Below are 23,170 nucleotides of genomic sequence, written 5' to 3'. Positions count from 1 at the left end.
ATCTATTGTACTTGAGTTTGACAGCTGCATTCATGTATAGTATTATAGAGTCATGCAGTCATACGGTGGGGAAGCAGGCCTATCGGCCCAACTTAGCCACGCCGAACAACATGCCCCATCTAAACTAGCCCCACATGCCTGCGTTTGGCCCACATTCCTCTAAACATACCCTACCCATGTACCTGTCTAAATCTTTCTTCAACGTTGTGATAGTACCTGCCTCAACTACCTCTTCCGGCATCTCGTTCCATACACCCACCACACATGGTGGAAAAAAGTTAACCCTCAGGTTCTCATTAACTCCCCCCACCCCCCCCCCCCCCACCTCACCTTTAGCCTCTGATATATTTCGATAGCATGCAACACAAAGCTCTGCATTGTCCCCCGGTATACGTGACAATAATGAACATAAACCTTAATCCTAAACCTTTAACAGTACACGTGACCATGAACTAAACTAAACTAATCTCCCCTTTGCTCTATCTATTGTACTTGAGTTTAACGGCTGTACTTATGTACAGTATTCTCTGATCTGTTTGGATAGGAAGCAAAACAAAGCTTTTCAGTGTATCTTAGTACACGTGACAACAATAAACTTAATCCTAAACTTTTAACTCCAGAATTTAGTGGACAAACAATTAACGTCCAGGTGAATTTGTGACCATTGAGTAGCGGGCTGGGAAATCACTGCTGGTGCCTCTATTCTGACCATCGCATCGGACGCACGTGAAATGGCGTCACGTCCTCCACAACGCAGCTCTGATCCACCTCTGGTTGAATGTGAAGGTTTGTTGAGAGATGGGATCACTGTAGATCAGTCAGAGAAACGGGCACCAAACCTGCAGAAGATCATCAACAAAACGTCAATTCAAGTGTCTCCATTAAGGCACCGCACACAAGCTTGGTCAGACTCTGTAATAATCATGGCATCCAACTCCACAACGCCCTGAAAGTGGCCGCACAAGTAGATCGAGTGGTGAAGAAGGCGTACGGTAAGATGAGGAAGGAAAGTGCAGATGCTGGTTTACACCGAGGATAGACACAAAAGTCTGGGGTGACTCAGCGGGTCAGGCGGCATCTCTGGAGGGAAGCAATAGGTGACGTTTGGGGTCTGAAGAAGGGTCTTTACCCGAAATGTCACCTATTCCTTTTCTCCGGCAATACTGCCTAACCCGCTTAGTTACTCCAGCTATTTGTGTCTGTCACCGTATACTATGCTTGCCTTCATAGGTCCATGCATTGAGTATAAGTCATAGAGTGATACAGTGTGGGAACAGGTCCTTCGGCCCAACTTGCCCATACCGGCCAACAATGTCCCAGCTACACAAGTCCCACTTGCCTGCGCTTGGTCCATATCCCTCCAAACCTGTCCTATCCATGTACCTGTCTAACTGCTTCTTAAACAATGGGATAGTGCCAGCCTCAATTACCTCCTCTGGCAGCATGTTCCATACACCCACCACCCTTTGTGTGAAAAAGTTACCCCTCAGATTCCTATTAAATCTTTTCCACTTCTCCTTGAACCTACGTCCTCTGCTCCTCGATTCCCCTACTCTGGGCTAAAGACTCTGTGCATCTACCCGATCTATTCCTCGCATGATTTTGTACACCCCGATAAGATCTCTCCTCATCCTCCTGCGCTGCATGGAGTAGAGACCCAGCCTACTCAACCTCTCCCTATAGCTCACACCCTCAGGTCCTGGCAACATCCTCATGAATCTTTTCTGACCCCTTTCAAGCTTGACAATATCTTTCCTGTAACTTGGTGCCCAGACCTGAACACATTATTCTAAATGCGGTCTCACCAACGTCTTATATAACTGCAACATGACCTCCCAACTTCTAGACTCAATACTCTGACTGATGAAGGCCAAAGTGCCAAAAGCCTTTTTGACCACCTTATCTACTTGCGACTCGACCTTCAAGGAACCGTGCACCTGTATTCTGAGATACCTCTGCTCTACAACACTACCCAGAGGCCTATGATTTACTGTGTAGGTCCTGCCCTTGTTCGACGTCCCAAAACGCAACACCTTACACTTCTCTGTATTAAATTCCATCAACCATTCCTCCGCCCACCTGGCCAATCGATCAAGATCCTGCTGCAATTTTTCACAACGATCTTCACTATCTGCAAAACCACTAACTTTTGTATCAGTCAGGGAGGCATGATGCAGCTTTATCAGACTTTGGTTATTTGGAGTTAATTTGGAGTATCACATGTAGTTCAGGGCGCCCCATTGCTGTAAGGATGTGGAGGCTTTGGAAAGGGTGCAGAGGAGGTTCCTGGACTAGAGGGTATTAGCTACAGGAGATGTGCGGGGCATGTTATTTTTACACAGAGGGCTGTGTGCGCCCGAAACTTGCTTCCGTGAGTGGTGGTTGAGGCACGATTGTGGCATTTGACAGACTTTTAGATGGGCCGATGGATATACAGGTGGCAGATAGGATTTGGTCTTGGCATCGTGTTCTGCACAGACACCGTGGGCCGAAGGGCCTGTTCCTGCTCTGTACTGTGTTACGTTCTATGTTCTAGTGAGGAATGGTTGAGGAAGGACCTTTCTCGCCCTTACCTCCTAGTCCTGGTATCTCCAGCCTAAGTAGAGGGGTGGCAATTCACGAAGAGCGCTGAGATATTCTTTGTTGCCACGATCAAACCGCAAGGCCTTTTCATAGCATTCAACAGCTTCAGAATTCTCCCTGGCTTCTCGGTGAAGAAACCCCAGGATACCCCAGGCTCTGCTGTTGTCCGGGTTCCTGTTAATTTGCCTTCTTGCAATCTGCTCCAACTTAGTGTAACAAAGTTTCCATTGTTTCGTGCCGCGCCGGATTTTAAGGCCTTCCATAAAATGGTGGATGGCGTTTGCTTCAGATTTGGTGTGATACAGTTGATATAATCCAAGCTGTAACTCTATTGCCTGCTTATTATCTGGAGTAACATCCTCTAATCTCTGGAGGTTGTTGTATATCTCCACTGCCCTGTCTGATTCACCATTCATTAAGCAGATCCCGGCAAAATCCAGCTGTGCAAGAATAAACAATGGCTCCAGTTGAAATGCCGTTCCAAAATGGTGCTTGCAATCGTCGATCAACACAGCCTCCACGCCTGGGTCTCGACTGCCTTGATTTCTACGCAGAGCCATTAGCTTTTCTCTGCAACACATACCCATTTGATGGTGCAAGAAGGAAGAGCGCGGAGTGAATTCTAAGCCTTTCTTCAACAGCCCTATCGCTTTATCAACATCGTGCTGTATTCTGTAAAACTTTGCTGCATAGCGGAGCACAAATGGAGAATCTGGGCTTGTCCGCAACGCTTCTTCAACCAATTCATTCGCTTCTGCCTTTTGCTGGAACTCTTGGAGCCTGAGGGCCAGCATCACCCTGGCCACAGATTCACCCGGATCGAGCTCCAGCACCCGTCTCAGCTGTCTCACCGACTGACTCACTTCGGGGTTTTCCGGGATCGCGGAAATCGATTCCAGACGGTACAGAGCGGTGGCGTAGCCCATGTTCCACTCCGTGTTGTCGGGATCTTCCTCCAGAGTCTTGGCGAAACATTCCTTCGCCTCCTCGTAGCACTGAGAGCGGGAACTCAGCAAAGACCACCCCTTCTCCCCCCACACCTCGGGCACCATTGCCGTGACGTGCGGGCCCTGTGTGAGGGGGCCACACATCACCTCCAGCTTGTCGAGGTAGGACTGGGCCTCGCTGAGTTGCCCCATGTGGTAATGCAACCAGGCCCGGTTGCCATGGGTGACGATGCTCCTCCTCTCAAATCCAGCCCCATGGATCTCCCTCAGACGTCTCTCCGCCTCCTCTAAGTCACGGAGAGCTTCTTCGCAGTTGCCCTGCAGGTAGTTGATGTAAGCCAAGTGGTTGTGCGGCACGCCTTGGTGCTTCCCGCCGATGATAATCGAATCCTGCAACTTCTGCTTCACGTCGTCCAGGTCGACGATGTCCATCTGTGGGCCCCACGTGAAGTGGCACTGAAGCTGGCCGAGCTTCACCAACAAGGACTTCCTCAGTGTGTCGCTGCAAGAGAGCACAAGGTGATCAATGGGACAACAGACAAATAGCTGGAGTAGCTCAGTGGGTCAGGCATAATCAAGGACGTGTCGCTCCCTGGTCAATCCCTCTCCTACCCTCACCCAACGGGCAAGAGGCACAGAAGTGTGAAAACGCACACCTCCAGATTCAGGGACAGTTTCTTCCAAGATACACAAAAATACTGGAGAAACTCAGCGTGTGCAGCAGCGTCTATGGAGCGAAGGAAATAGGTAACGTTTCGGGCCGAAACCCTTCCGAATCGTTACCTATTTTCTTCACTCCATAGATGCTGCTGCACCCGCTGAGTTTCTCCAGCATTTTTGTGTACCTTCGATTTTCCAGCATCTGCAGTTCCTTCTTGAACAGTTTCTTCAAGCTGTTATCAGGCAACTGAACCATCCTATCACCAACTAGAGAGAGGTCCTGACCTTCCAGCTACCTCATCGATCTATCTATGATCGGACTTTACTTTGGAGTAAACGTTACTCCCTTTATCCTGGATCTGTGCATTGTGGACAGCTTGATTGTAATCATGTATAGTCATTCTGCTGAATGAATAGCACAAAGCAAAAAAAGCTCAGGTTTTAGCTGCATTTCAGCTCCACCCTCCTGATCTTAGGTTTCCCGGTACGGAGGAGGAGGTTCGGTCGGCTATTCAGTGATGGGAGGAAGGGGGACCTCCATGTCAGTTTGCCCCTGGACATGGCCAAGATGGCCGTCCGGCCAAGATGGCCGCTCACATGCCCCGGCAATGGACAGTCGAGGGTTCTGCCTGAGTCAACCGCCTGCCCCACTTCCGGGCCTACGTCCAGGACTCGTGAGGCCTTCCGTGAGCACTGATTGCCATGAAGGAGTGAAGGAGGGGTTAGGTGCATCGTGGATAAGAATGACAACACTGTAATGATAACAATGCCTGTCTGTACGGAGTTTGTACGTTCTCCCCATGACCTGCGTAGGTTTAATGCGAGATCTCCAGTTTCCTCCCACACTCCAAAGACTTGCAGGCTTGTAATTGTAGGCTGACAGTTTTGTTTAGTTTAGTTTAGTTTAGAGATACAATGTGGAAACAGGCCCTTCGGCCCACCGACTCTGCACAGACCCCGGTGCGATCCCCGCACACTAACACTATCCTACACACATTAGGGTCAATTTACATATGTACCAAGCCAATTAACCTACATATCTGTACGTCTTTGGAGTGTGGGAGGAAACCGAAGATCTTGTAGAAAACCCACGCGTGTCATGGGTTGAACGAACAAACTCCGTACAGTCAGCACCCGTAGTCGGGATCGAACCCAGTTCTCCGGCGCTTCAAGTACTGTAAGGCGGCAACCCCACTGCTGTGCCACCGTGGCCGCCCAGGCTTGGTATAATTGTAAATTGTCCCTAGTGTGTGTAGGATGGTGTACAAGCGCAGGGATCACTGGTCGGTGTGGACTTGGTGGGCCGAAGGTCCTGTTTCCACGCTGTATCTCTAAACTAAACTAAACATTAACAATAAGATAAAATATCTAGGGCATATTATTACAGAACAAATGACAGATGAGGAGGATATTTATAGGCAACGACGCATGCTGTATGTACAGGCAAATATTCTCTTGCGTAAATTTGGTGCGTGTGCAGATGTGGTGAAGATGTCGCTATTTAGAGCATACTGCACACACCTCTACACTGCGCACCTGTGGTCGAACTATTTAAAGACAAGTATGCAGAGACTAAAGGTGGCATATAACGATGCCATGAGAACACTGCTAAGGCAACCTAGATGGTGTAGTGCCAGTAATATGTTTGTGGCTGCAGGAGTCAGTACTTTAGAAGCTATCCTAAGACACCACATGTATAAATTCATTTGCAGGATAAATGACTCTAAAAATGTGCTTATTGTGGCCTTGACAAACATAAGGGTTAGCACTACATGCTACAAATCCCAGTTGTAGAGACACTGGTATCGTTGTCTCGTTATAGGACATTGATCATCTTTTAATCTGGATTTTTAACTTAAGTATTGTGGGTTTTTGTTAAATATAAATTATGATGTTTTTATGTGATATACCATGATTTCATATATATTTATGATATTTGATATGCAATGCATTTTTTATGTAATGTTGCCCCTTGTCTGGACCTTGAGTCAATAATAAAGTTTATTATATTATTATTATTATTATTATTGTAGGTTATACAGCAGCTTTTGGTCAAGAAATTCTTCCTTAATGTGTAGGAAGGAACAGCGGATGCTGGATTAAAACCAAAGACAGACACAAAAAGCTGGAGTAACTCAGCGGCTCAGGCAGCATCTCTGGGGAAAAGGAAGAGGTGACGATGCTCTGCTTTGCTTCCAGTACCTCGTGCTAGTGAGGGAAGGAACAGGGAGATAGGGGAGCTGAATGTGTGGCTGAGGAGTTGGTGCAGGGGGCAGGGATTTAGATTTCTAGATCACTGGGATCTCTTCTGGGGCAGGGGTGACCTGGACAACAGAGACGGGTTGCACCTTAATTGGAGGGGGACCGCATTCTGGCAGGCAGCTTTGCTAGTGCTGTACGGGTGGGTTTAAACAATACAGTGGTGGGGTGGAGACAACAACGTGGAAGTGCATGCGTGCAGCCAACGGGAAAGAGAGTGTAGAAAGGTCACGTTAAACTAACAGGGCAGGGGGGTGGGAACCAATGTAATAGACAATAGGTGCAGAAGGCCATTCGGCCCTTCGAGCCAACACTGCCATTCAATGTGATCATGGCTGATCATCCACAATCATTATCCCATTCCTGCCATCTCCCCCGACTCCGCTATCTTTCAGAACCCTATCTAGCTCTCTCTTGAAAGTATCCAGAGAACTGGGCTACACCGCCCGCCGAGGCAGAGAATTCCACAAACTCACAACTCTCTTTGAGAAAAAGTGTTTCCTCGTCTCCGTTCTAAATGTCTTATCCCTTATTCTTAAACAGTGGCTCCTGGTTCTGGACTCCCCCAACATCGGGAACATGTTTCCTGCCTCTAGTGTGTCCAAATCCTATATAATCCTCTATGTTTCTATAAGATACCCTCTCATCCTTCTAAATTCCAGTGAATACAAGCCCAGTTCTGCCATCCCGGGAATTAACCTGGTGAACCAACACTGCACTCACTCAAAAGCAAGAATGTCCTTCCTCAAGTTAGGAGACCAAAATTGCACACAATACACAAGGTGTGGCCTCCAACTGGCCAACATGCTGGAGTTGATTATTAAAAATGTTATAACAGCGCATTTGGAAAACAGTGACAGGAGTGCAACGTCGGTTCACCAGGTTAATCCCCGGGATGGCGGGACTGACATATGATGAAAGAATGGGTTAACTGGGCTTGTATTTACTGGAATTTAGAAGGATGAGAGGATATCTTATAGAAACATATACAATTATTAAAGGATTGGACAGGCTAGATGCAAGAAAAATGTTCCCGATGTTGGGGGAGTCCAGAACCAGGGGTCACAGTTTAGGAATAAGGGTAGGTCATTTAGGACTAAGATGAGGAAAAACCTATTCACGCAGAGAGTAGTGAATCTGACAGAAGACAGTGGACGCCAATTCAATGGATGTTTTCAAGAGAGAGTTAGGTTTAGCTCTTAAGGCTAACGGAATGATCATATTGAATGGCGGTGCTGTCTCGAAGAGCTGAATGGCCTACTCCTGCACCTATTTTCTAGGTTTCTATGAGACCCTTCTTCAGACCTGACAGTCAGGGGGGTGGTGAGGAGGGTCTTCCTTCACTCAACCCAATATCAGTCTAGTTTCTGTAAGCTTTCATCACACTTTACTGCTTCCTGTGCCGCATCCTCTGTCTCAAGTTCTGTCTTTGGCACGGTGATCAGAACTTACACCAGAGCTCCCGATGTACTTTGACCAGAGATTGACGCAAATGCACCCGTGATCACCACCCCACCCCATCTTGTCAGCTTCTGTTTGTCACTTAGATCATCCCCTTGGAGATTGCACGTACAAACTCCCTGTACGTTCGCCCCATGACAACATGTTTTTTTCCCTGGGTGCTCCGGTTTCCCCTCCCACACTCCAAAGACGTACAGGTTTGTAGGTTAATTGTAAGAAATGGAATCTACAGACCATTCTTAATGGGGAAAGTAGTGGGCAGAAAGGCACGTCATGCGTGGTTTGAACAGCAAAAACTTGTAGTTTACAATGCCAAAATTGAAAAGTTGAGGAAAAACAAGGTGTACAGTTGCTTATTGGTTACAATCTGAGGAGTATGATGATGCTACTGATTATGATATGCCAATGTAACAGCTAGAAACTGTTCTTCTCCATAAAGACTAGGTCTATTGCTAGAAATTGTAATTTATTTACCTATCTGTTACGGACTTACAGCATATAATACAATAATATTAAAGTTCTGATCTTGAGAATATCACATTTTTGAATTTTCAAGGCAGTCTAGGTGTTTTTACTATTTCCATCACAACGGTCAATTTTGTAATTAGCTACAATTAGGTAATTAACTAATTAGATGCTTTAATTTCAGGTCATCCAAGTAAGATGTTTTATATTTGTTTCAGAATGCTTCAATCTATAATAACTGAACATTTCATTCAGTTCTCTTAATTTTTAAGGAAGGTTATGGGCTTTTGACTGTCCTCGGTCACAGCTTTTGTGTTGTCAATGGAAAAGCAATAGGGAACAAGATGCTAATTTCCAAGTATGAAAATGGCAATAACATTTTTAATACTGAAGATATGAAAGTGAATTAGGTGTCAAATTAAACTTCTTTTTATGCTTTATCTGATGGGATAAATTGCAGAGTTGATTTTTTAAATCTCAAAATTTTGTAACATTGCTAGTTAATGTGCGGGGATCGCTGGTCGGGGCGGACTAGGTGAGCCGCGCTGTATCTCTAAAGACTGAAAACTAAGCTTCTCTACTCATCCACCTAATGTCGGCGTCAGTGCCTGAGAAGGTCCTGATCTCCGATATCACTGAGCAGAGTGAAGATGTCCCTTACCTCATGCTGCTGTTCAGGATTCCGTCTTCCTTCCAAGAACTGGCTGGACCAGAGACAGTGGGCGGTGTTTTTATAGTCCACTGGATGGGCTGAGTCCAAATAGTTCACTCCCTGAAAGTGGAAATGAAACTGAAACTGGAAACAGGCACAATCAAGTCTTACCTATCCCCTGTGCAGCCTAGTTGTGAAACGCCCCACTTTGACTGTAGAAACAAGATAAAAATAATGCCACATATTCAACCAAGTATATGGTTCAATTAAATTAAGATATATACGTAAAACATATATATGGAAACAGGCCCTTTGGCCCACCAAGTCCACACTGACCAGCAATCTACCAGACACCAGTTCTATCCTGCATGCCAGGGACAATTTACAGAAGCCAATTAACCTACAAACCTACACTTTCGGATGTGGGAGAAACCGGAATAGCCGGAGAAAACCCATGTGGTCATAGGGCGAATGTACAAATTCTGTACAGACAGCACCCGTAGCAGGGCTGCCAACATTGGGTGAGAGTTGGGAGTGAGAAATTTGCGAGAGACCAAGCCCGAGGGAGCATCGCGACCGGGGGGGGGGGGGGGGGGTAGCGGGGGGGGGGGGGGGGGGGGGGGGGGGGGGGGGGGGGGGAGGTGGAAATTGCTCCCCAAAGTGGGAGCAATTTGGCTTAAATGGTAATTTTAAGCCCATTTAGAGTTAGTTATGCAACATGTACATGGCTGGCACAATTTGTCCATGATGATTAAGATGGCATTCTGCGTGCCCAGGGACTGGCTGCCGTTCCCAGATCAGCTCGCGTCCCAGGGACTGGCCGCAGTTCTCAGGTCGGCTCGCCTGCCCCGACCCCGCAAAAACGAATTGAAAAAAAACCCCGCGGTTTTCTGGTCACGGGCCGAAAACCCGTATATTGCATATTGGGAACAGTTTGCAAAAGATCTAAACACACTACTGAGGACTCCTCGTATTTATACTTAATTTATGGCCATTCTGAAACACCCCCCCCCCCCCCCCAGGTTTTACAACTGATTCACCTGGTTAGTTCCATCTCCGGCTGCTTGGTTGGATGTACAGTCGGCAGCTGCACATCCAACCAAGAGAAGAGACGCGACGTCACTCACAGCCGCCAACTGACGCGCTTCCCCGGGCCGCACAGATCCCTGGCACGCGGCGCTAAGGGACAAATTGCGCAGGGACTGAACTCAGCGTGAGAACTCGGTCGTGAGCGTGAGGGCGTGAGAAATTGCGCCAGGGCGTGAGTTTCACGCCGAAAGCGTGAGAGTTGGCAGCCCTGCCCATAGTCAGGATCAAATCTGGGTCTGTGGTGCTGCAAGGCAGCAACTCTACCGCTGCACCACCGTGCCACCCCGTTAAATGATTTTTTCTGTAATATATTTATTATGGTGTCACGTCAATAAAGATGAACACATGATTCTGATTTCTGCCCTTAGTTGGATAACACACATCTCCAGTCATTGTGTTTTAGATGGCACAATGGGCTAAGTGTTCGGCTGGCAACCGGAAGGTAGCTGGTTCGAATCCCGCTTGGAGTGCATACTGTGGTTGTGTCCTTGGGCAAGACACTTCACCCACCTTTGACTGTGTGTGTCCTTGGGCAAGACACTTCACCCACCTTTGCCTGTGTGTGTGGATGTAATTATGTGAAGCACTTTGGGGTCAATGCAAGTTGACTAAAAATGTACTATATAAATAAAGAAATTTAATTTAATTTAATTTAATTTTAAATTTAATTTACATCTATATGGCTGGTTTTCAACCTCTTCAGTCTGAAGGTCTCGACCCGAAACATCACCCATTCTTTCTCTCCAGAGATGCTGCCTGTCCCGCTGAGTTACTCCGGCTTTTTGTGTTTATCTTCAGTTTAAACCAGCATCTGCAGTTCCTGCCTACACACTTTGTTAAGCAAAACAGGTCATATTTTCATATTATTATTCACCTCAATGAAGTATTTTCTTCACCTCCGTGGCTACAGAGAATACAATCCCAGTTATCAAATCTTTCTTCAAAGTGAAAAAAAGATTCCAGACCCGCCAACATCTTCAAAAATCGCCCCTGGATCCTCTCCAGAGCAATTGCACCCTTTCTACAATGTGTCATAGTCTTACAGCATGGAAATAGGCCCTTCATCCCAACTTGTCCATGCAGATCGAGATGCCCCATCTAAACTAGTCCCATTTATCCGCATTTGGCCCATATCCCTTTAATAATAATAATAATAAATTTTATTTAATGGGCGCCTTTCATACATCTCAAGGACACCTTACATAGTAATCGGAATAAAAACATATAATCGGAATAAAACAAGTAATTAAAGACATCACAGTGACACAAATTAAAAACAGAATTCAATCCAAAAACAGAAAATCAAAAACACAGTGTGTGTGTTAGTGTGTGTTAGGTTGTGTGTGAGAGTGTGTGTGAGGGTGTGTGAGAAGGTGTGTGAGAGTGTGTGTGAGAGTGTGTCAGTGTATGTGAGTGTATGAGGGTGTGTGTGTGTGTGTACCAGTTTTTGTGAAGGTGTGTGTGAGGGTGTGATAGTGTGTGTCAGTATGTATGAGAGTGTGTATCTGTGTGTGTGAGGATGTGTGAGGGTGTGTGTGAGAGTGTGTCAGTGTGTGTGAGGGTGTGTGTGAGAGTGTGTCAGTGTGTGTGAGGGTGTGTGTGAGGGTGTGTGTGAGGGTGTGTCAGTGTGTGTGAGGGTGTGTGTGAGGGTGTGTGTGAGGGTGTGTCAGTGTGTGTGAGGGTGTGTGTGAGAGTGTGTCAGTGTGTGTGAGGGTGTGTGTGAGAGTGTGTCAGTGTGTGTGAGGGTGTGTGTGAGAGTGTGTCAGTGTGTGTGAGGGTGTGTGTGAGGGTGTGTCTGTGTGTGTGAGAATGTGTGTGAGAGTGTATGTGTGTGGGTGTGTGTCTGTATGTGTGAGGGTGTGTGAGAGAGTATGTGAGGGTGTGTGTGCCAGGGTGCATGTGAGGATGTGTGTCAGTGAAGCGGCGACAACACCCAGAGTGTGCGGAAATTCGGAGACTTGGCGACGTCCCTCTCACCCCCCCCCCCCCCCCCCCCCCCCCCCCCCCCTGACTCTGGGGTCGGGCATTGGAGCAGAGCCTTAGCCCAAGATTCATCCCCGCGGCTCCGAAGTCCAATAAAGCTGCATCATGACTCCCTGACTGATACAAAAGTTAGTGGTTTTGCAGATAGTGAATTTGGTTGTGAAAGATTGCAGCAGGATCTGGATCGATTGGCCAGGCAGGCGGAGGAATGGTTGATGGAATTTAATACAGACAAGTGTGAGGTGTTGCATTTTGGGATGTTGTACAAGGGCAGGACTTACACAATAAATGGTAGGCTTCTGGGTAGTGATGTAGAGCAGAGGGATCTCAGAGTACAGGTGCCTAGAAGGTCGAGTCGCAGGTAGATAAGGTGGTCAAAAAGACTTTTGGCACTTCGGCCTTCATCAGTCAGAGTATTGAGTTTAGGAGTTGGGAGGTCATGTTGCAGTTGTATAAGACGTTGGTGAGCCCGCATTTAGAATATTGTGTTCAGATCTGGGCATATCAGGAAAGATATTGTCAAGCATGAAAGGGGTCAGAAAAGATTTACGAGAGTGTTGCCAGGACTAGAGAGAGTGAGCTATAGGGAGAGGTTGAGTAGGCTGGGTCTCTACTCCATGGAGTGCAGGAGGATGAGGGGTGACTAAGAGATGTACAAAATCATGTGAGGAATAGATCAGGTAGATGCACAGTCTCTTGCCCAGAGTTGGGGAATCGAGGAGCAGAGGACATAGGTTTAAGGAGAAGGAGAAAAGATTTAATAGGAATCTGAGGGGTAACATTTTCACACAAAGGGTGGTAGGTGTATGAACAAGCTGCCAGAGGAGGTAATTTTAGGCCACGCGGGGCGATGTACGGCCCTGCTCCAAGTCTAAATGTCACGAAGTTGGAGCCCCCGGCAGGCGCTGGAATGTCCCACGGCCATGAAGCCTACTCAACCTCTCCCTATAGCTCACACCCTGTAGTCCTGGCAACATCCTTGTAAACCTTTTCTGACCCCTTTCAAGCTTGACAATATATTTCCTGTAACTTGGTGCCCAGACCTAAACACAATACTCTAAATGCGGTCTCACCAACGTCTTATATAACTGCAACATGACCTCCCAACTTTTATACTCAATACTCTGACTGATGAAGGCCAAAGTGCCAAAAGCCTTTTTGACCACCTTATCTACCTGTGACTCGACCTTCAAGGAACCATGCACCTGTACTCTGAGATCCCTCTGCTCTACAACACTACCCAGAGGCCTAACATTTACTGTGTAGGTCCTGCCCTTGTTCGACGTCCCAAAACGCAACACCTCACACTTCTCTGTATTAAATTCCATCAACCATTCCTCCGCCCACCTGGCTAATCGATCAAGATCCTGCTGCAATCTTTCACAACCATCTTCACTATCTGCAAAACCACTAAATTTTGTATCAGTCAGAGAGTCATGATGCAGCTTTATCAGACTTTGGTTATTTGGAGTTAATTTGGAGTATCACATGTAGTTCAGGGCGCCCCATTGCTGTAAGGATGTGGAGGCTTTGGAAAGGGTGCAGAGGAGGTTCAAGTACTAGAGGGTATTAGCTACAGGAGATGTGCGGGGCATGTTATTTTTACACAGAGGGCTGTGTGTGCCCGGAACTTGCTGCCGTGAGTGGTGGTTGAGGCACGATTGTGGCATTCGACAGACTTTTGGATGGGCCGATGGATATACAGGGAATGGAGGCAGATAGGATTTGGTCTTGGCATCGTGTTCTGCATAGACACCGTGGGCCGAAGGGCCTGTTCCTGTGCTGTACTGTGTTACGTTCTATGTTCTAGTGAGGAATGGTTGAGGAAGGACCTTTCTCGCCCTTACCTCCTGGTCCTGGTATCTCCAGCCTAAGTAGAAGGGCGCAATTCACGAAGAGCGCTGAGATATTCTTCGTTGCCACGATCAAACCGCAAGGCCTTTTCATAGCATTCAACAGCTTCAGAATTCTCCCCGGCTTCTCGGTGAAGAAACCCCAGGATACCCCAGGCTCTGCTGTTGTACGGGTTCCTGTTAATTTGCCTTCTTGCAATCTGCTCCAACTTAGTGTAACAAATTTTCCAATATTTCGTGCCGCGCTGGATTTTAAGGCCTTCCATAAAATGGTGGATGGCGTTTGATTTAGATTTGGTGTGATACAGTTCATATAATCCAAGCTGTATCTCTATTGCCTGCTTATTATCTGGAGTGATATTCTCTAATCTCCGGAGGATGTTGTATATCTTCACCGCCCTGTCTGATTCACCATTCATTAAGCAGATCCCGGCAAAATCCAGCTGTGCAAGAATAAACGATGGCTTCAGTTCAAATGCCGTTCCAAAATGGTACTTGCAATGGCCGATCAACTCAGCCTCCACGCCAGGGCCTCCAATGCCTTGATTTTTACGCAGAGCCATTAGCTTTTCCCTGTAACAGACACCCATTTGATGGTGCAAGAAGGAAGAGTGCGGAGTGAATTCTAAGCCTTTCTTCAACAGCTCCATCGCTTTATCAACATTACGCTGTTTCCTGTAAAACTTTGCTGCATAGCGGAGCACAAATGGAGAATCTGGGCTTGTCCGCAACGCTTCTTCAACCAATTCATTCGCTTCTGCCTTTTGCTGGAACTCTTGGAGCCTGAGGGCCAGCATCTCCCTGGCCACAGATTCACCCGGATCGAGCTCCAGCACCCGTCTCAGCTGTCTCACCGACTGACTCACTTCGGGTTTTTTCAGGATCCCGGAAAACAATTCCAGACGGTACAGAGCGGTGGCGTAGCCCATGTTCCACTCCGTGTTGTCGGGATCTTCCTCCAGAGCCCTGGTGAAACATTCCTTCGCCTCCTCGTAGCACTGAGAGTGGGAGCTCAGCAAAGACCACCCCTTCTCCCCCCACACCTCGGGCACCATTGCCGTGACGTGCGGGCCCTGTGTGAGGGGGCCACACATCACCTCCAGCTTGTCGAGGTAGGACTGGGCCTCGCTGAGTTGCCCCATGTGGTAATGCAACCAGGCCCGGTTGCCATGGGTGACGATGATCCTCCTCTCAAATCCATCCCCGTGGATCTCCCTCAGACGTCCCTCCGCCTCCTCTAAGTCACGGAGAGCTTCTTCGCAGTTGCCCTGCAGGTAGTTGATGTAAGCCAGCTGGTTGTGCGGCACGCCTTGGTGATTCCCGCCGATGATAATCGAATCCTGCAACCTCTGCTTCACGTCGTCCAGGTCACTGTCGTCCATGTGTGGGCCCCACGTGAAGTGGCACTGAAGCTGGCCGAGCTTCACCAACAAGGACTCCCTCAGTGTGTCGCTGCAAGAGAGCACAAGGTGATCAATGGGACAACACACAAAAAGCTGGAGTAACTCAGTGGGTCAGGCATAATCAAGGATGAGTCGCACCCTGGTCACTCCCTTTCCTACCCTCACCCAACAGGCAAGAGGCACAGAAGTGTGAAAACGCACACCTCCAGATTCAGTGACAGTTCCTTCCAAGCAACTAAACCATCCTATCACCAACTAGAGAGAGGACCTGACCTTCCAGCTACCTCATTGGTCTATAGAAACATAGAAACATAGAAAATAGGTGCAGGAGTAGGCCATTCGGCCCTTCGAGCCTGCACCGCCATTCAATATGATCATGGCTGATCATCCAACTCAGTATCCTGTGCCTGCCTTCTCTCCATACCCCCTGATCCGTTTAGCCACAAGGGCCACATCTAACTCCCTCTTAAATATAGCCAATGACCTGGCCTCAACTACCTTCTGTGGCAGAAAATTCCAGAGATTCACCACTTTTTGTGATGTTTTTCTCACCTCGGTCCTAAAAGATTTCCCCCTTATCATTAAACTGTGACCCCTTGTTCTGGACTTCCCCAACATCGGGAACAATCTTCCTGCATCTAGCCTGTACAACCCCTTAAGAATTTTGTAAGTTTCTATAAGATCCCCCCTCAATCTTCTAAATTCTCGCGAGTACAAACCGAGTCTATCCAGTCTTTCTTCATATGAAAGTCCTGACATCCCAGGAATCAGTCTGGTGAACCTTCTCTGTATTCCCTCTATGGCAAGAATGTCTTTCCTCAGATTAGGAGACCAAAACTGTACGCAATACTCCATGTGTGGTCTCACCAAGACCCTGTACAACTGCAGTAGAACCTACCTGCTCCTATACTCAAATCCTTTTGCTTGGAATGCTAACATACCATTCGCCTTCTTCACTGCCTGCTGCACCTGCATGCCTACTTTTAATGACTGGTGTACCATGACACCCAGGTCTCGTTGCATCTCCCCCTTTCCTAATCGGCCACCATTCAGATTATAGTCTATTTTCCTGTTTTTGCCACCAAAGTGGATAACCTCACATTTATCCACATTATACTGCATCTGCCATGCATTTGCCCACTCACCCAACCTATCCAAGTCACCTTGCAGCCTCCTATCATCCTCCACACAGCTAACACTGCCCCTCAGCTTCGTGTCATCCGCAAACTTGGAGATGTTGCATTCAATTCCCTCGTCCAAATCATTAATATATATCGTAAATAGCTGGGGTCGCAGCACTGAGCCTTGCGGTACCCCACTAGTCACCGCCTGCCATTGTGAAAAGGACCCGTTTACTCCTACTCTTTGCTTCCTGTCTGCCAGCCAGTACTCTATCCACATCAATACTGAACTCCCAATACCGTGTGCTTTAAGTTTGTATACTAATCTCTTATGTGGGACCTTGTCGAAAGCCTTCTGAAAGTCCAGATATAACACCTCCACTGGTTCTCCCTCATCCACTCTACTAGTTACATCCTCGAAAAATTCTATAAGATTCGTCAGACATGAGTTACCTTTCATAAATCCATGCTGACTGTCCAATGATATCACCACTTTCCAAATGTGCTGCTATCCCATCTTTAATAACTGATTCTAGCAGTTTCCCCACTACCGACGTTAGACTAACTGGTCTGTAATTCCCCGTTTTCTTTCTCCCTCCTTTTTTAAAAAGTGGGGTTACATTAGCTACCCTCCAATCCTCAGGAACTACTCCAGAATCTAAAGAGTTTTGAAAAATTATCGATAATGCATCCACTATTTCTGGGGCTACTTCCTTAAGTACTCTGGGATGCAGCCTATCTGGCCCTGGGGATTTATCGGCCTTTAATCCATTCAATTTACCTAACAACACTTCCCGGCTGGATTTCACTCAGTTCCTCCATCTCATTTGAACCCCGGTCCCCTGCTATTTCCGGCAGATTTTTTATGTCTTCCTTAGTGAAGACAGAACCAAAGTAGTTATTCAATTGGTCTGCCATGTACTTGTTCCCCATGATCAATTCACCTGTTTCTGACTGCAAGGGACCTACATTTGTTTTAACTAATCTTTTTCTCTTCACATATCTATAAAAGCTTTGCAGTCAGTTTTTATGTTCCCTGCCAGTTTTCTTTCATAATCTATTTTCTCTTTCCTAATTAAGCCCTTTGTCCTCTGCTGGACTCTGAATTTCTCCCAGTCCTCTGGTAGGCTGCTTTTTCTGGCTAATTTGTACGCTTCATCTTTTGTTTTGATACTATCCCTGATTTCTCTTGTTATCCACGGATGCACTACCTTCCCTGATTTATTATTTTGCCAAACTGGGATGAACAATTGTTATAGTTCATCCATGCAGTCTTTAAATGCCTTCCATTGCATATCCACCGTCAACCCATTAAGAATCAATTGCCAATCTATCTTAGCCAATTCACGTCTCATACCCTCAAAGTTACCTTTCTTTAAGTTCAGGACCCTTGTTTCTGAACTAACAATGTCACTCTCCATCCTAATGAAGAACTCAACCATATTATGGTCACTCTTGCCCAAGGGGCCACGCACAACAAGACTGCTAACTAACCCTTCCTCATTACTCAATACCCAATCTAGAATAGCCTGCTCTCTCGTTGGTTCCTCTACATGTTGGTTTAGAAAACTATCCCGCATACATTCCAAGAAATCCTCTTCCTCAGCACCCTTGCCAATTTGATTCACCCAATCTATATGTAGATTGAAGTCACCCTTTATAACTGTTTTACCTTTGTTGCACGCATTTCTAATTTCCTGTTTGATGCCATCCCCAACTCCACTACTACTGTTAGGTGGCCTGTACATAACTCCCACTAGTGTTTTCTGCCCCTTAGTGTTTCGCAGCTCTACCCATATCGATTCCACATCCTCCAAGCTAATGTCCTTCCTTTCTATTGCGTTAATCTGCTCTCTAACCAGCAACGCTACTCCACCTCCTTTCCCTTTCTGTCTATCCCTCCTGAATATTGAATATCCCTGGATGTTCAGCTCCCAGCCTTGGTCACCCTGGAGCCATGTCTCCGTGATCCCAACTATATCATAGTCATTAATAGCTATCTGCACATTCAACTCATCCGCCTTATTACGAATGCTCCTTGCATTGAGACACAAAGCCTTCAGGCTTGTTTTTACAACACTCTTACCCCTTATACAATTATGTTGAAAAGTGGCCCTTTTTGATTTTTTCTCTGGATTTGTCTGCCTGCCACGTTTTATTTTCACCTTGCTACCTATTGCTTCTACCCTCATTTTACACCTCTCTGTCTCTACGCTCACACATTTAAGAAACCCTTTCCCTTTAACTCCATCCTGAACTATCCTATTCGACACCCTACCCCCCTTATTCAGTTTAAAACCACTCGTGTAGCAGTGGCAATCCTGCCTGCCAGAATGCTGGTCCCCCACCTGTTAAGATGCAATCCGTCCCTTTTGTACAGTACATCCCTATCTTTTATCGGACTTTATCTTGGACTAAACGTTACTCCCTTTATCATGAATCTGTGTACTGTGGACAGCTTGATTGTAATCATGTATAGTCATTCTGCTGACTCGGGGGCGGAAATCCCGGGGGGCCAGGGGGGACATGTCCCCCCCCCCCTATTTTGGGAGACGGGGGACGAACCCCCCCCCCATTTTTTGTAATCCGGATTTTAAAATCCGGAGAAATCTCTGCTTTCCGCGAGACAGTGGGGGTGGGACTGCTGATCGAGGGCGCCGATTGGACGAGAGAGGCGTCGGTCAGCAGGCAATGGGGATGGGACTGAGGATAGGGTGCGGTGATTGGAGGAGGGAGACGTGCCAAAACACTCTTGGCACCGACCTGTGCCTCATCCGCAGCCAGGATCGATCCCGGCTCACCTGTGCTGCCCGTCCCCACCTGAATGCCCCCTCCCCCCCAAGCCCGGGGGTGGCCAGAGACGTTGGGAGTCAGATGGGCGCGGTGCCCCCAGGCTCACAGCCAGCGCAGAGAAGCAGCGCTAAACCCAGCTCAACTCTGCCTGTCCCACCAGGTTAACCTACAGCCCTGCCTGGACTTGTGGGAAATATCGGCCAGGTTTACAGCCAGCACGGAGAAGCAGCGCTGGCGTCCCGTCAGTCCAGGCAGGGCTGCAGGTTAACCCGGCGAGACAGGCAGAGTTGAGCTGCATTTAGCGCTTGATTGAGCCCCGTGCGTGTGTGTGAGTGTGCGCATGCGCACGTGGCCGCCAAAAAATTGTGTCCCCCGGTCCCCTCCATATTTTGATAGCGATTCCTGTGCCTGTGCTGACTGAATAGCACAAGGCAAAAAAAGCTCCTCAAGTTTTAGCTGCATTTCAGCCCCACGCTCCTGATCTTAGGTTGCCCGGAACAGAATAGGGAGGTTGTTTGGTCGGTTGTTCAGTGGTGGGTGAAAGGGGGACCTCCCTGTCGGTTTGCCGCTGGGCCTGCCGAAGATGGCCGCCGACCAAGATGCTGCCACTCACAGGTCCCAGCAATGGACAGTTGAGGGTTCTGCCTGTCGACCACCTGCCCCTCTTTCGGGCGTGCGTTGCGTTCACGGGGACGTGTGAGGCCTTCCCTGAACGCTGATTGGTGCGAGGGGGGATTATAGACAATAGACAATAGACAATAGGTGCGGGTGTAGGCCATTCGGCCCTTCGAACCAGCACCGCCATTCAATGTGATCATGGCTGATCATCCCCAATCTGTACCCCGTTCCTGCCTTCTCCCCATATCCCCTGACTGCGCTTTTTTTAAGAGCCCTATCTAGCTCTCTCTTGAAAGCATCCAAAGAACCTGCCTCCACCGCCCTCTGAGGCAGAGAATTCCTCAGACTCTGTCCAAGTCACCCTGCATTCTCATAGCATCCTCCTCACAGTTCACACTGCCACCCAGCTTTGTGTCATCTGCAAATTTGCTAATGTTACTTTGAATCCCTTCATCCAAATCATTGATGTATATTGCAAATAGCTGCGGTCCCAGCACCGAACCTTGCGGTACCCCACTAGTCACTGCCTGCCATTCTGAAAGGGACCCGTTAATCCCTACTCTTTGTTGCCTGTCTGCCAACCACTTCTCTATCCATGTCAGCACTCTACCCCCAATACCATGTGCCCTGATTTTGCCCACTAATCTCCTAAGTGGGACCTTATCAAGTGCTTTCTGAAAGTCCAGGTACACTACATCCACTGGTTCTCCCTTGTCCATTTTCCTCGTTACACCTTCAAAAAATTCCAAAAGATTAGTCAAGCATGATTTCTCCTTCGTAAATTCATGCTGACTCGGACCGATCCTGTTACTGCTATCCAAATGTTTGGCTATTTCATCTTTTATAATTGACTCCAGCATCATCCCCACCACCGATGTTAGGCTAACTGATCTACAATTCCCTGTTTTCTCTCTCCTGCCTTTCTTAAAAAGTGGGATAACATTAGCTACCCTCCAATCCACAGGAACTGATCCTGAGTCTATAGAACATTGGAAAATTATCACCAATGCATCCACGATTTCTAGAGCCACTTCCTTAAGTACCCTGGGATGCAGACCATCAGGCCCTGGGGATTTATCAGCCTTCAGTCCCATCAGTCTACCCAACACCATTTCTTGCCTAATGTGGATTTCCTTCAGTTCCTCCGTCACCCTAGGTCCTCTGGCCACTACTATAAGTGGATAGGTGCATCGTGGATAAGAATGACAACACTGTAATGATAACAATGCTTGTCTGTATGGAGTTTGCACGTTCTCCCCATAACATGCGTAGGTTTTCTCCGAGAACTGTAAATAGTCCCTTGCGTGTAGAATAGTGGAGTGTATGAGGTGGTCGCTGGTCACCGTGGAAGGACTTGTTTCTGCGCTGTATCTCTACACTATCCTAATTTAGAATTAATCGTAAGTTCATAAATCATAGAGCAGAATTAGGCCATTTGACAGAATTAGGGCATCGAATCCACTCCGCCATTCAATCATGCCTGATCTATCTTTCCCCTCAGTGCCATTCTCCTGCCTTTTCCCCATAAACCGGCTAAACCTGTCCTGTACCTGTCCAAATGATTTTTAAACGCCGCGATAGAACTTGCTTCAACTACCTCCTCCGGCAGCTCGTTCCATGCACCTACCACCCTTTCTGTAAAAAAGGTGCCCCTCGGGTCCCTATTAAACCCCCCCCCTCACCTTAAACGTATGTCCTCTGGTTCTTGATTCACCTATTCTGGGTAAAAAAAGACTCTATGCATTAATCCCTTATATTCCTCTCATGATTTTGAACACCTCTATAAGATCACCCCTCATCCTCCTGCACTCCAAGGAATAAAGACCCAGCCTGCTCAACCTCTCCCTATAGCTCAAACCCTCGAGTCCTGGCAACACCCTGATAGATCTTCTCTACACCCTTTCCAGCTTGACAACATCTTTACTATAACACGTTGATCAAAATTGAACACGATACTCTAAATGTGGCTCGACCACTGTCTTATATAAGTGTAACATGACCTCTCAACTCCTAACGGGTGGCGGGTTGGCGCAGCGGTAGAGCTATTACCTTTCAGCACCAGAGACCCGGGTTCGATCCTGACTACGGGCGCTTGTCTGTACGTTCTCCCCGTGACCTGCGTGAGTTTCCTCCGAGATCTTCGGTTTCCTCCCACACCCCAGAGACGTACAGGTTTGTAGGTTAATTGGCTGGGTATCAATGTAAATTGTCCCCAGTGTGTACAGGATAGTGTTAATGTGCGGGGATCGCTGGTCGGGTGGACTAGGTGAGCCGGAGGTGCTGTTTCCGCGCTGTATCTCTAAAGACTGAAAACTAAGCTTCTCCACTCATCCGCCTAATGTCGGCGTGAGTGCCTTGAGAAGGTCCTGATTTCCGATATCTCTGTGCAGAGTGAAGATGTCCCTTACCTCATGCTGCTGTTCAGGATTCCGTCTTCCTTCCGAGAACTGGCTGGACCAGAGACAGTGTGCAGTGTTTTTATAGTCCACTGGGTGGGCTGAGTCCAGATAGTTCATCCCCATGCTCGAAATTAAAAGTAGAAAAGTTTATCAGCCTTGAACACATTTAATGATTCATTGTCACTCCTATTTTATTTGCGGAGTTCCGACGATTCCTCTTAAAAACATTTTAAATCGATGACCCCTTATTCGAAAGCTATGTCTCCTATTTAGAAATATAGTCATGGAGTCCTTACAGCACAGATCAGACCCTTCAGCCCCATCTCCTCGATGCTAACCAAGCTGCCTTAACAAGCTAGATCCATCTGCAGCCCCTGGCTAACATCTCCCCCAAACCTTTCCTATCTGTCTACCTGCCGGTACTGATTGGGGATGATTAGCCGTGATCACATTGAATCACGGTACTGGCTTGAAGGGCCGAATGGCCTACTCCTGAACCTATTGTCTATTGCCCTTGTGTGGTTAAAAAGTAATGTGTGTACCCATCTGTGCTGTATCTTCTGACAGATATTCATCCATTTCCATGTACCTCCCACTTTCTTCATGTACAAGATGATTATTGGGTCCCTTTTACTCTCATTACTCTCTCACCTTGAACCTTGAAGTTTAGGTTATTTTAAACTGTAGACTTTACTTTAGACTTCTGAGATGCGTTGTGGAAACATGCGCAGCAAGTCAGTGCCGACCAGCGATCACCCGTGATCTATCTTCATCCTTCACACTAGGGACAATTTACCCTTTTACCCAAGCCAATTAATCTACTAATAGCCTTGCCAACTGTCCCGTATTAGCCGGGACATCCCGTATATTGGGCTAAGTCGGTT

General features: G+C 47.4%; 2 protein-coding genes across 2 annotated transcripts; both read right to left on the bottom strand.

The window, feature by feature from the left end:
* Positions 1–341: 341 nt before the first annotated feature.
* LOC116981366 (interferon-induced protein with tetratricopeptide repeats 5-like) lies at positions 342–22,388 on the bottom strand. Its single transcript, XM_033034377.1, has 3 exons — positions 22,296–22,388; positions 13,947–15,404; positions 342–839 (listed from the first exon to the last, which is right to left on the bottom strand). Exons 1-2 carry the CDS (start codon positions 22,298–22,300, stop codon positions 13,970–13,972), a joined length of 1,440 nt encoding a protein of 479 aa, XP_032890268.1. The 5' UTR covers positions 22,301–22,388; the 3' UTR covers positions 342–839; positions 13,947–13,969.
* On the bottom strand, positions 2,577–9,041 carry LOC116981420 (interferon-induced protein with tetratricopeptide repeats 5-like). The gene is made up of 2 exons (XM_033034475.1): positions 9,037–9,041; positions 2,577–4,032 (listed from the first exon to the last, which is right to left on the bottom strand). Exons 1-2 carry the CDS (start codon positions 9,039–9,041, stop codon positions 2,577–2,579), a joined length of 1,461 nt encoding a protein of 486 aa, XP_032890366.1.
* Positions 22,389–23,170: the final 782 nt, after the last annotated feature.

The sequence above is a fragment of the Amblyraja radiata genome, chromosome 15, assembly GCF_010909765.2.
Source record: "Amblyraja radiata isolate CabotCenter1 chromosome 15, sAmbRad1.1.pri, whole genome shotgun sequence".
Taxonomy (NCBI): Eukaryota; Metazoa; Chordata; class Chondrichthyes; order Rajiformes; family Rajidae; genus Amblyraja; species Amblyraja radiata.
This window is presented reverse-complemented; position numbering and strand designations above follow the sequence as displayed.